At 38.3% G+C, this 14,216-nt stretch overlaps 1 protein-coding gene across 1 annotated transcript in view; it reads right to left on the reverse strand.

Moving 5' to 3' along the window:
- Positions 1-3,388: 3,388 nt before the first annotated feature.
- Positions 3,389-14,216, reverse strand: part of b3glcta (beta 3-glucosyltransferase a) — a 212,894-nt gene continuing 202,066 nt past the window's right edge. Inside the window, exon 15 of the mRNA XM_036565255.1 lies at positions 3,389-4,016. Coding sequence (XP_036421148.1) covers positions 3,855-4,016 — 162 coding nt within the window. The 3' untranslated portion in view covers positions 3,389-3,854. The remainder of the gene's footprint in view (positions 4,017-14,216) is intronic.

Below are 14,216 nucleotides of genomic sequence, written 5' to 3' on the forward strand. Positions count from 1 at the left end.
TCATTACTTGTTTGCACCGTGTAAATCTTCGTTTATGACTGGGAGTTGTCACAGTACAAAAGATTAAAATGCTGAGATTGTACCTCACCTAATTACACACACACACACACACACACACACACACACACACACCTATATGCATACACAGACACTCAAACCCACAGCACCATTCTAAAGGCCACTGCACACAGAGGGTGACACAAGAAATGACAAAAGTTGCTGATTTCTTTTTTGTAATTTCACCATGCTCGTGTTGTGAAAAACCAATGCCAGAAAAAAGAACAATGGTAGAATATTTTCCAATTAAGAATGCAAATTTTGGCAACTTCTTTTGACCGATAACTGACCGTAACTAGTCTGTGAATAATTTTTAACCACAGGGGTGAAACAAGAAGCTAATTTCACAATATAATATGTATTGCCATTTTTTCATATCTCAATACAATACATTTCTATATAGAATTAGAAAAGAAATGCTAACATAACTTGCACATTTATTTTTTTCATTATTCCCAAAATATTTCGTTTTCAAAAAAGAAAAACGGAAAAGAAAAAAATTGCTTATTGAAGAGATAACTGGCACAAGTAAGTTTTTAGATTACAAAAAATAACTAACACACACACACGCACGCGCGCATCATCTAAACCACTTATCCTTCTGGGTCGCGGTGGGGTGCTTTAGCCTATCCCAGCTGTCATTGGGTGGAAGGCAGGATACACCCTGGACAGGTCGCCAGTCCATCGCAGGGCAGACAGACAGACATACACACTCAATTTAGCATGTTGGCCTGACTGCATGTCTTTGGACTGTGGGAGGAAACCGGAGTACCCGGAGGAAACCCACGCAGACACGGGGAGGACAGGCAAACTCCACACAGAAAGGACCCCAGTCTCTCTATAACCCAGTGGTGGAACAAATCAGAAGCATCTGTTTGAAGTTGTGTGTGAAGGAGTTTGCTCTCTCCACTCGTCATTTCAAATATCTTGGCTAATTAACCATCCAAGGTAGACAAAGCTACCTTCTTAGCCTCCTGCTTCTTATTCAGATGTTCTTGAGGTGCCCTGCTACACAATTTCAGGTGGTATGGAAAAAATTTAAAATGAAGCCGTCGAATAACCAGCCAACTTTAGCTTCATCCAAGATAGGCTAGCCATACCAGTTTTTACCAGTTCCAAGGGCTTTTCCTTTTTTTGATGGTTATTACTTTTAGAACTATCATGGACTGTGAAATACACACCATACATACATTATCTACGCTGCTTATCCTCCTGGGTTGCAAGGGGTGCTGGAGCCTATCCCAGTGCTCACTGGGGGGAAGGCAGGAAAACACCCTGGACAGGTCACCAGTCCATCGTAAGAGAGACATATACATTCACAGACACATTCACACCTAGGGGCAATTTAGCATCTTCAATTGGCCTGACTGCCTGTCTTTGGGCTGGGGGATTAAACTGGAGCACCCGGAGGAATGTTCTTCTCATGTATGCAGACATGAGAAGAACATTCAAACTGTACACAGAAAGGACTTGGTCACCCGGCTGGGGAATCAAGCCCAGACCCTTCTTGCTACCCACTGCGCCACCATGCAGCCCCTGCGTAAAACAGAACCATAGAAAAATTCCTAGAATCTTGCATTTTATAGCATAAAATCTACCTGTAGTTAATTCACAGTGAGTGCCGTCTTGCAACCCCATATTGAAAAAAATATATATATTAACACTTGACACCCCAAGTTAACAAGCAAACCTAAAATCAAAGATGCAACACATCAAAATACCAATTTTCAAACAGATAGTTCTGGTTCTGAAATCTGACTGGCTGAGCCACGTTTGCAGCCCCTGTAAAATACTTCATATACGCACACTTATGAGAGCACACATCAATCGAATTCTGTGTTAATGCACAGAGTTATTAAAAAAGTGATCCCTGTATGGCGCAAGGAACACTGATACAATATGTACTAATGTAAGAGGCCTCGCATCAGCGTCAATATGAGGTAAACAGTCTATAACTGTATTAAACATACCCCACATAAGAAACTTGCTCGATTTAAACTGGGCGGCATGCAACTATATATAATACCATTTCTAATGGACCCAACTGCACCCTCAAGTGAACAATTCAAAAGTGCTGGAAAAGAAATAAAATGAATTTTTTTTACTGATAGCATTGGTTGAACAATTGCTTATTTGTCAGTCAGTGGTTAATTGGTAAGTCTTGTACATCCCTATTCAAGTGGATAAACAATATCCTCTGCTTCTCATAAAAACGACTATGGTGGCTATGGGTAGGTTACTTATCATTTTGGAGGAGCAACAAGAGCATGAAGAGTTTTGCCTCATTGAAGAGCTGAAACTTTATGTTTTTGTATATAGTTTGGATGTCTGTAGATACTAGAACCCTTCGCCAGGAAGCAGTGGACAAAATAATTCCTTTTGATGCTTAAAAATATTTTATTACTGGAACACAGCTAGTCCATCTTCTTGGTTGTCACTGGGCCAACACCAGAGACAACAGTGAATTGTTGAAGAGTTCACGTTGCCTGTGAAAATTAAAAGCATAAAAAACAATGGTGCATTTTCTTTATCCAAAAAATGATTTGGTTTGCAAGACATCACCAGTTATACACGCATTCAAATTAATTTACTGACGTCCAACTTAATTGCATAAAACATAAACTGTGCTCGGTGTGTAATGGTTCATTTTGGAAACACGCAACATCCTGTACAGCACTGTGCAAAAGTCGGAGACCACCCTTAATACTTACTTAATATTCAGTCAACACAGCCACTATGTACAAGTTATTCATTTGTCAGCTTGAAAAAAGGAGGAAACAGATTTAACAGAATAACACAAAGCATATCAAATCTATCAGTATTTCATTTGTTCACTCTAGATTTGCACCCTGGTAGCACTTTAACTTTTCCTTACTTCCAGTCTTAATCTAACCAGTTCAGTCCTCCCAAATGTGTTCCCAAAAGAGTCACTGACACAATGTTTCCCTTCATACAGACACCCAAACTCACCTTAGCTGCCTTGAAATTTCTTTTTCATGTGCATTTAAAATGGCTAAAGGAGACATTTCTGATGAGTTTAGCTATAAGATAATCCATGTATAAGAAGAGAAATGTGACATAAAATAAGACAAATAAGTAAAAACAATGGAATTTCCAAAATTGGAGTTAAAAAAACATTTAGAAAATGGGACTCTTAACAACCACCTGCAAGACCTGGTAGACCACCAAAACTATATTCATCAGATAAACAACACTTAAAGCTTTCACCTTTGAGAGAGAGGAGAAAATCAAGCTCCACTCTTGATTCAGATCTGAAAAATCCACAGGTGTTTCTGTCCATCTTTCCACTGTGAGAAGACGACTCAACACTGAGTCTGAAAGAATGTGTGGCTGTTAAAGAAGCTCTCACTGAGAAAAAGAAATAGAAAAAAATGGAGCGGCCACCCGAGTCCGACCTCACTGACTGTGTCTGGGATTACTTGGACTGCGATAAACTGAAAATTCAAACTTCGAAGAGAAACAATAATATTAAAGGCAAAATATAGACATATTAATACTGAAAATATGACTATATTTAGTTCTTGAGGCTTCTGTGTAATTTTCTGTTATGTATATGTTTATGTTTTTTTCTTTTTACCTGATGCTGAAAAATCAAGAACTTGTACTTAATGACCACTTTGATTAAAAATGAAATAAAGGGTGATCCCTATGTTTTGCAATATACTCTACATTTCCATGTTTCAGCATAGAATGAGTGCACATATGCCCCCCATATACATACACACATACACACACACACACACACACACACACACACACACACAGAGCTTCCTTTACTATAACTCCTCCTTAAGGCGTGTGCTCAGTCCTTCTGCGCGGGAGTCACTGTCGTTTAGCCACTTGTTGAACACTGCTACAGGGTCAATATTCCAGTGTTTGTGGAAAGAAATAGGAGTCTGGTGGGCAAGAAAGTCTCTGGCATAATCTTCTGGCCGTGCCTGCGGGAAAAACAACAGTACAAACGTGAGCTCAGAGAATAAGTGCCATTTAGAGTCACTTAACTGCTTATTATCAACTGGCTGATCACTTTGAAGACGTTTTGGCCCAAAGATGGTTTGATCGCTTTTATCCTGAGCCAAAAAAGCGCCATGGAGTAAGTTTGGACATGTAAAGAACATGATGTACCAAAGACAAAATCCATAGTTTTTTATTTTACTGTGTCACAAACTACTAGAGCTGAGAGCTGATCCCAGAAAGAGCCCATTCCCCGATCCAAGCACTTCACACCCGCCCACACATGGAGCTTGCGATATTCTGCTGTCACTGTTTAGATAGTCTTCTTCCTTCTGTAGCACATGCATCAACAGAGTGAGGGAAAAGGAGTATTTAGACACTTTTGCTTTTTGTTATTTAATACACTTGAGGTGCATTAAAAATGCAAAAAGATGCCTTTGGTCGGGATTTCACGCAACAAGTAGCAATCACAGCAAAGGAGAAGGAGATAGACTTGGATAGAAAAAAGCCTCAATGATATCACAGACATTAAACATTCCATCTAGTACAACTGGACAACTCTGGCATGCAAAACTTCACAGCACGCTCTCAGACTAATGAGAAGGTAAGAGAAAAGCCAGCAGTCACTCAAAAAGAGCTGCAAGACAACCTGAAAGTAGAGGACAATAAGCAATGAACTGCACCACAATCATCTCTGTTCCTACAAACCACGCAAAAAAGAAGCACATCTAAACTTTTTAAGCAAATAGCATTTAGACTAATAGAACAAATGTATTCTGGTCAGACAAAACAAAAATAGAACTGTTTGGCATTAATTCTGACCCATGTTTGGAGAAAGAAAGGTTGCATGTATGATCCCTTGAACACAAAAACCACAGTGAAGCATGAGGGTGGTAGCATCATGATACGGGGCTACTCTGCAAAGGTACTGAGGCATTATACATCATAAAAGGAAACACAAAATTAGCGAAATATTAGTACTTTAGATCTTAATATAGAAAAAGCTATAATTGCCAATAGCAGATGTTCTTAAGCTACTGTGTCTGAATACTTATTCCCTATTAATTTAGTTTTTAACACATCTTTGTTAATTATTGAATGCATATGTTTTGTTCATCTAAGTCGAAAGTCGAAAGCATATTGGACTAGATTTATAAAACTCTGCGGTATCAATGCGACACCACGCAAAACTGGTGGCACGTGAACAGGAGCTGTTCATAAAGTCACTGTGGTGGTGGTTGGTGCGATGGTGTCTTTTTAGCACTGTTTTTTTTTCAGTGTCCTAGACAACAGCCAATCAAAATAGATAACTAAATACACCGATCAGGCATAGCATTATCACCACCTCCTTGTTTTCTACGCTCATTGTCCATTTTATCAGCTCCACTTACTATATAGGTGCACTTTGTAGTTCTACAGTTACAGACTGTAGTCCATCTGTTTCTCTGCATACTTTGTTAGCCCCCTTTCACCCTGTTCTTCAGTGGTCAGGAACCCCATGGACTCTCACAGAGCAGGTACTATTTGGGTGGTGGTGTGTTAGTGTGTGTTGTGCTGGTACGAGTGGATCAGACACAGCAGTGCTGCTGGAGTTTTTAAACACTGTGTCCACTCACTGTCCACTCTATTAGACACTCCTACCTTGTCAGTCCACCTTGTAGATGTAAAGTCAGAGACGATAGCTCATCTGCTGCTGTACAGTTTGTGTTGGTCATCCTCTAGTCCTTCATTGGTGGTCACAGAACACTGGATATTTTTGGTTGGTGGACTATTCTCAGTCCAGCAGTGATGCTGGGGTATTTAAAAACTGTTATGCCTGACCGGTGTACATTAACATGTTAAAAGCTCCAAAATGGATAGGATGAAAGAAATGACAACACAGGAACAAAGAAAAAGTACGTTTTCAGAAAGAGAGCTACAAATTTTGAGACAAATGCAGACAAATAACAGTTTTCCAATTCCAATTTTCCAATTGCCCTGACCATTTTTTTTTAACATGAATTTCAAGTTTGGCATGTGGATTTTTCTTCTCCACACAATGAAAAATTAATTTGACATGCTGAAATTCTAATGATCATTTTAACTTTATTTCTTCACTCAGGAATTCAATTTGCCTATGGGAAAATGAAATTACATGAGTACATTTTAAATGTCGATTGGTTACAATTTAGATTTTACTCGTAAGAAACAAGAAAACGAGTTACTGGTACACTGTTTGCTCTTAAAGTCACGGTAAAACTGGCTTTAAGTTTGATGACATTAGATACATGCACTGGAAACATTTCCTCTTACTGTACTGTACTATGGTGAAAAAAATATCTGTAGAGTCAAATGATTAAAATGTTTATAGTCAATCAATTGCATTATTTTGTGTGGTTAACTGTGATTTATCGCGTAAGTCTTATATGCTCAACATCTGACCCCAAAGAAATATTTGTTTTCTATTTAAATTGCATAAGTGGTCAAAATAAGCTTAATCAGAAAGGTGAAAGTCACTTGATTTCCATAGAGTGAATGCTTTCGTTTGCAATTTTCATCACCAACATCCAGTGAGAGCAACAGTGGCTGCATCTTATAACCACTGATCGTATATATCATACGCATCATATATACAGTCAATGGTTGTAGCCTCTCACTCTCGTTCATGCAGCTTGTGGACGACTGTGGTCCTCTTGAGAGGAACTGGTGCTCCACTTTGCTGTTCTTTTGTTAGGTTGCTGCTTGCCAATTTATCCATAGTTCACCTGTAAACACCATCCAGTGCAGTCTACTAAATTACTGATGCTGTCAGCGTATTACGACTCCCCTTCACATGCACACACATCATCCAGTCAGGAGGCTACAGATTTACATTTGCAGTTTCTGTTGTTTCTGTTTGAGTAGCATCAGTTCTGTGCTTAGCTGGTAATCACTTTTATCAAAAGAGACATCAATGGACCTTCTTGCCACACTGTGGCTCAGGCTAAAATAGTGTGACTTGAAAAGAGCAAATGGTGAATAAGCTAATGTTTATTACCATTTGTCTGACACGGCACGTCTACAGAGATCACCATTTGACATTTGCACACACAATAGTGGGGTCGTCTTCTGTCGGAGATATCTAGCAGCAGAGAACAGAGTCTGACAGGTCTGCAGCCAAGCAGAGTTCTGGACAGCCATGTTACTGACCCCCCTTCTGTCTAATTGGATAGCTGAACCTCAACAGAGAACAGACGCTATGTACTAGAACAGCCACGCGCCGGATGACTTCTGACTTCATAAGGGAGGAACTTCGTGTGTGCTTTTGTACATTTTCAGGACAAAAATGTACCAACTGGGTAGTAAAACCAGAGAAGAACAGGAATGACCAACAGGTCCAACAACACTGTCCTGATTTTGTGAAGTGGTTTTTACAATAGCATAGAACAGGTTCAGAATATATGTATATACATAAATATATGTGTGTGTATATTATATATATAATAATACACAAACAGTACTGTGCACATCAGAGACCACCCTTAATAATACAATTACTTCAGTGTTAGGAAAAAAGCAGAAAAAACATATTAAGTCTCAATAACTAAATATAATTTTAACATCATAAAATAAATACAATTGTTCAGTATTTAATGTACCCACTTTTTGTCTTTATTACAGTTTCCATTATTTTCAGGAAACTCACTTCCAGTTTTCAAAGAAAGCTGCAGGGATATCTGTCCACACCTCTAAAGTTCAGTCTCAGAAGTTAGGCTGCATTTTCTGTTTTTCACGACCTGACTAATTTCAAACATTGAGGGGTGGTCAGTCCATTGTTCTGAGACTACAAGTAACTTTTTGATTGATTAGTAATTTTTCTTGTTTTCTTTTCTCAGTAAGAGCTTCTTTAACAGCTACACATCCTTTCAGACTCATAGTGCTGAGATGTCTTCTCACAGTGGAAGGATGGACAGAAACAGCTGTGGATTTTTCAGATCTGAAGAAAGAGTGGAGCTTGATCTTTAAGTCATTTTTGAACAGGTTTTTGAAAATAATGTTTTTTTCCCCACTTATCTTCTTTTGACTTTCCCCATTTATATGCAAGTGGATTATTTTATATCTAATCTCTACAGAAATATCTCCAAAATGGCCAGCTTGACTGAAAATTAATTAAAAGAAGGGTGGTCTCTGCACACACACGCACACACACGCACGCACACACAAACATAAATAAAGCAGTTGATATCCTGTGAGCTAGTCTGGAGAACAAAAGTTTGGTTCCAGATTTTTCCTAAACATTCCCAGCCATCACACATCTATTAAATTCCATCAGCAGCATTTAATTAATGAAATACTAATTAGCCAAACCAGATATTATATATATATATATATATATATATCTATATATATATATATATATATATATATATATATATATATAGTTGCAATATTAGTGTTTTTGTGAGTAAATACACTCTTACTGCCCAGATAAACAGCTTTTTAAACACAATTTTCTCAGCTGCCTATAATTTTTGTACAGTACTGTACATAAACGGGATGTAATACATATGTGTACTTACATATGTGTAATACATATGGGACATGTTATTAGTACATGAAAGAACATGCATATAATACACATGAGACATGATATATAAGACCCCATGTCCTGACAAGATAGAAAAACAAATCTCTGTGTGTGTGTGGGAGGTAGGTGTGGGTGTGTATCCCTCGACAGGGGTCAGCAGCCTTGTCTTATCAACAGCTGCAGGGCTTTTTTCCCACCGAATGGCCACGTACTGTTATTATTCCCCCTCTAACAGTTATTTGAGCCTTTAGTGCACAATATATTTGACAGTTGGACAGTTTTGTCCGCTTTTCTAACCACGTAACAGACTAATTTCCCTCCCTCCTCTGAACAGTAGAAGACGATTTAATATGACTATAATAGGACTATTAGATTGTGTACATTTGGAAGACTGGAGAGAAGATAATGCCACTGATTTTTTGTGCTTTGTTGATTGTGTTTGTTGTGGCAGCCTTGTACTGTTGTACAGGTTTAAATACCCCTGGCCAAAAGACAAGATTTTAATGCACAATTTTGTTTTTATTTGCTGATTTTAACATATTGGGGGGAAAATATCCTAATATGTTAAACTCAACAAATAAACAGTAACTGTGCATTAAAATATGCAGAAGTGTGTTCTCTGTAGAGGGTGTGTAAACTTATTTTCACACTTATTTTTCACTTTGACCAGGGGGGCCCAAACTTTTGCAAAATACTGTAAATGTGTATAAATGGAAAAGTGTTCAATTTTATTTCACAGCATTAAGAATAACAGTTATAATTATACATTATAATATAATTATACATTATAATTGTAATTATATTTATACATACACTCAGAATTTTAACAGGTTACTTACTTTTTAAGTTAAAAAGTTTTTTATAGCATATAAATCTGTACCAGTTGGAAAGCACAAAGGGGAAAACCAACAGACCTTTTGGTGCTTCATTTAGAAATACACAGCCAATCATAGTAAACAGTAAAAAGAGTTTCCCTGAAATAAAAACATTACTAGTGAAATGTAAAGCCTACAGAGCTCTTTCTGTGTCTGGTCTGTTTAGTTTAGTTCGGGACAACCTCTTTATCAGAATGGGGGTCTTTATTTTTTCACTCTATGAAAGTTTCATGCAAGTTTAGTTGCTTCAAACCTACATGAAACTAAACTGCACTAAAGTTACATAATGTAAAGTATCCTGCAACGCATATGTTACAAGTGCTTAACTTTCAATCAAAACGGTGAGTAACTGAACATGTTGCATCCTACTTTAGTTTTTAATTGCTTCATGTAAATTGCAGGTTGCAGGCAACACAAATCATGCAACTAGTTTCTTATTAGTACGATAAGGTGCTTCAACAGTTTTGCACTGCTTATATTCACAAAGATGCGCAGTCAGCCATCACAGGTAGCACACGCGCATGGAAATAACATAGGACAGGCACGGAGGATCAATAAAGAGGATGTTTATGTTTAGAAAATATATATATAAAGTGGAAGACGGTTTACTGGGTGGTTGGAAAAGAAACTCTCCACCCCCCAGCTGACTCAAAGTCAGGTCAACGTCAGACATGATAAAGAACCCTATACAGACAGATAAAAGAAGGACATACACAGATAGAAAAGAATGGTAATGACAGCTGGGAAAAACATGCAAATCTGATAAAAACAGAGCAAACTGTAAATTACACAGATGTAAATTAAAACAAATTCCTTATGGTGAGAATGATGTGTCAAAAATATGAGCTGCTAAATAATAATCTGTGAATTAACTGAATTTGTTGCATGCCACTTTGTTTTTACAAATGACTTTGTGCAACTGTCAGGTTGCAGGCAACGTACAACATGCAACTAGTTGCATGGAAGTTTCACCATCTAAAGACACCCTTAAAGACAAATCAGTAACATATGAAATCTCAGTTATTGGACGAGATATTACGAGAAATTCAACTGTAAGGCTCCACACTACTTAGTTACATTACTACATTAGACTACCCCGAGGCAGAGTACAGATGACCGGCAGTACAGAAAGCAGAACTGTCAAGGATACAGTTAACAGACAGTACATGGATGTGTAGATATATCCCAGTACAGTGCAGAATAATACAATATAACACACAATGTGTAATTCATACTGTTCAGTTTGATGTGGTATCTATTTTTTATTTTATTTTTTCACATCATTTGGACATAATAACTGTCCTTTACATTTTGTGAACATTTCGTGATGAATGGACCAATAGAAATGCTCTTAAACTGATTAAATTAAAGGTTAAGAATGTTTTTTCCTTCTCCTAGAAAGCTGCCATTGTGGAGACATTCTAAACCAGAATGATGCTCATAACTTGAGACTCAAATACAACAAAAATTCTGCTACGCGAATCAAACTCTAAAATACAGCATCTGCTCCTAGCCTTTTGTAGGCAGCTATTAACAAAATACTTGACATTCGGAACACTTATTTCATTGTTTTTCTACAGTAATGACAATTAATCAATACTTATTTTTGAACGACTAATAAAAATGAACAGCCGGGTCCAGACAGAAAGGTACAGTGAGACAGCAGTCAGTGTACTAATGATAGTGTGCTATGATGGTAGTGTGCTAGGATGATTTGGAAGCTTTCACCAGAGCAGAGAGGGGAGAACAGGGCGTGAGTTGGGTGGAAGGCATCCATGAAGATGGAAGTGAAGATTTAGGTGCTTAGATATGATGAGGGAGTTGATGAAGATCTGGGCCATTGATTTCTTGACGCAGTTCAAAGAGAAACAGGAGTCCTGTTCCAGTTTAAACACTCTGGGTTGTGCAATGATAAAAGTTTACCATAGTTATTATAGATTTTCTTGAGAATACTGCTGGTGTGTGGTAAACAAGAGAGGTCTCTTAACTATCCACCAAGATTATGTAAAAAAAGTAACGTGACTGCCTTAAAATTTTGAGTTCAATTAACTTCTAGTATTAAGTTAATGGAAAAATCTCAATGTATTTAATAAAGTGTAATAAAATGTAATAAAATTTTAAGGCAGTCAGTTTACTTACAGTTTTAAGTGAAGTTCTGAAAATGCTACCACAGTAGAGTCGTTGCTGATGGGAATGTGATCACCTGTTTTTCTCAAGTCCACAGTGAGCTCCTTGCTCTTGGGAACATTGGTGGGTCAGACTATTTATGAGGCACCAGACAGACAGATCATACATCTGCCTCCTGTAGGCAGCCTCATCATTATCGCTCATCGCTGTGGTGTCATCCGCAAACTTGCTGAGCTTGACTTCACAGTCACGGATGAACAGGCCGTATAACAGGGCTCAGACAGCAGCCCTGAGGGGTTCCCATGCTTAGAGTCAGTGTTGCTGAATTCCTGATGCTGATCTTCACTGTCTGGGGTCTGCTGGTTATGAAGTCCATGACCCAGTGGCAGATGGAAGCGACTGATCGGCAAATAGCGAGCTGAACCGTGTCTAGATTGGTGGGGATATTACTGTTTAAGGATGACTGGCCTAGGTTTTCCAGGCACTTCATCACAACAGGCATTAGGGTGATGGGGCGAGCCAGAGGCAGGTGTTTTCTTTGGCAAAGGCACAATCGTTCCTTCTCTGAAGCATAAAGGAACGATGCATGATGGCGACAGCTGCTGCAAGTGCATTTTTGAGACACAGAGTAGAATTCCATCTGGGCCAGGAACTGGAAGCTCTCAGCTTTCGCCACCTGCCGTAAAAAGTGTAGCTTCTTTCTCCTCTCCTGTTTTATTCGTAAATTGCATTAGTAGGCCATGCAGTCTAAATGTTTGTAACAGCCAGTATGTGTAAACAAACAAGGACTTGCAAGACATTTTTATCTGACAACAAATGCAGACATAGTTAAAGTACGGTGTACCCTTCATAAGCTCTCAGTAGCGAGGCATTCCAGACAAATGTCAAGTCAAATTTATTTGTATAGCGCTTTTTACAACTGATGTTGTCACAAAGCAGCTTCACAGAAATCCATTAAGGACAAAGTTTTAACATGAAATGTAAATCCTCCAGGTGAGCAAACCAGGGGCGACAGTGGCAAGGAAAAACTCCCTCAGAGCTGAGGAAGAAACCTTGGGAGGAACCAAGGCTCACATGGGGGGACCCATCCTCCTCTGGTCAAACTACCTACAAAATTATTATACTACTAATATTAATAGTAGTAGTAGTAGTAGTAGTAATAGTAGTTAGGAGTCCATGAAAACTTCAGTGTAGAGTGGGAGTGGGCAGCTAGTCCAAGTCAAGTGGCGGTAGCTGGGCAATGCAGGTCTATCCAGCTATACCCTGAGACAGATAATACCAGATTTAAACAGGGCCAGAGGCTCTCCAGGCCAGCTAGCTTCTGGCTATATTGTCCTTGGCAGGTTTCCGCAGGTCATATCTGGAGTTCTTAGACTGTTTTCTGTCTCCTGAGAGACAAACAGATGACATTCAACCAGATACATAAAAGCACTGTCACTTATCCAGGGATTCTGATTGGCATGAGTGAGGAGGGAACAGAGGAGTGAACACAAAAACTGACAGCATCTGACAGAGCCTGCTGATTTGTCCAAATCCTCCCAGAGTGTTCTGAAGATGGACTAGGCCATTGCTTCATAGCAGTCTTTTAGTTTGAGGTTCAGATTTATGCTCCACGTTCCAGCACTGAATTGAGGTACAGCGTGCACGTTGTGCAGACGGTATGCACGTTTGATGGCAGAGCAGTAATCAAACTTTCTTTCACTTCTAGTTGAACAGTCAGTGCTGGTAATATTTCAGTTACCATTTCAGTTACCAACTAAATGTGGTTAATGGATTGATAACTTAGTAACTAAGTAAAAGGGGGGCAATTACTTTTTCACAGAACAGTGTGTAGAAATAATGCTTGTATTTTAATTATTTTTTGAAAAATCAAACACTTGTTCAAGCAATAATAATATAATGTATAATGTACAATTATTTAATGTAAGTAATGTTTAATAACTGGCTAATAACTGCACATTTCTTTTCTTGATTAATTAAAATCATAATGGACTGATTAATCAATTATAGAGATAATTGTGTGTTGCCAAACTAAGTTACTGGAAGCTGACAAAATGTTTTTGAACTACTAGGTGACTGCACTGTATCCCATCATGCCTCCCTGATCCATAAAGCTGCCAGTAGACAGTGTGCATATAAACATCACTGGTGTATGATGTGGTGGTTGAGATATTGTAAGTAGGTTATGTAATATGCAGTTGCTGCAATAAAATTTGTTTATGGAGAAATATTTAGGCAAGTCGGAGTGCAATATGCTGACTTTATGAGCACTATCAGCTGTCAGCAGGGTCCTTGGAAAATGGATTAGTCCCATTAAAGGTGTTTCTTTCTGACGTGTTAGGTGCCATTTAAAGGTCACTGTATGGTCACAATGACAAATGAAACAGTCTTCTACTAAAACGTTACCATTTCAGAGATTCAAGATTATGACAGTGACTATGTTGAAAAATAAATACTTTTTGATGATTCTCTGGATAGCAGAAGCCTCAGGTCACATGTCTTACGGCGCTGTGAAAAAGTATTTGCCCCTTCTGATTTCTTCAATTTTTGCAATTTTTTTTTACAATTGATTGTCTAAGACAACCTGAGAAAACATAAAATACAGTTTTTACATGATATTTTTATTCAACACCAAC

The sequence above is a fragment of the Colossoma macropomum genome, unplaced genomic scaffold (genome assembly GCF_904425465.1).
Source record: "Colossoma macropomum unplaced genomic scaffold, Colossoma_macropomum, whole genome shotgun sequence".
Lineage (NCBI taxonomy): Eukaryota > Metazoa > Chordata > Actinopteri > Characiformes > Serrasalmidae > Colossoma > Colossoma macropomum.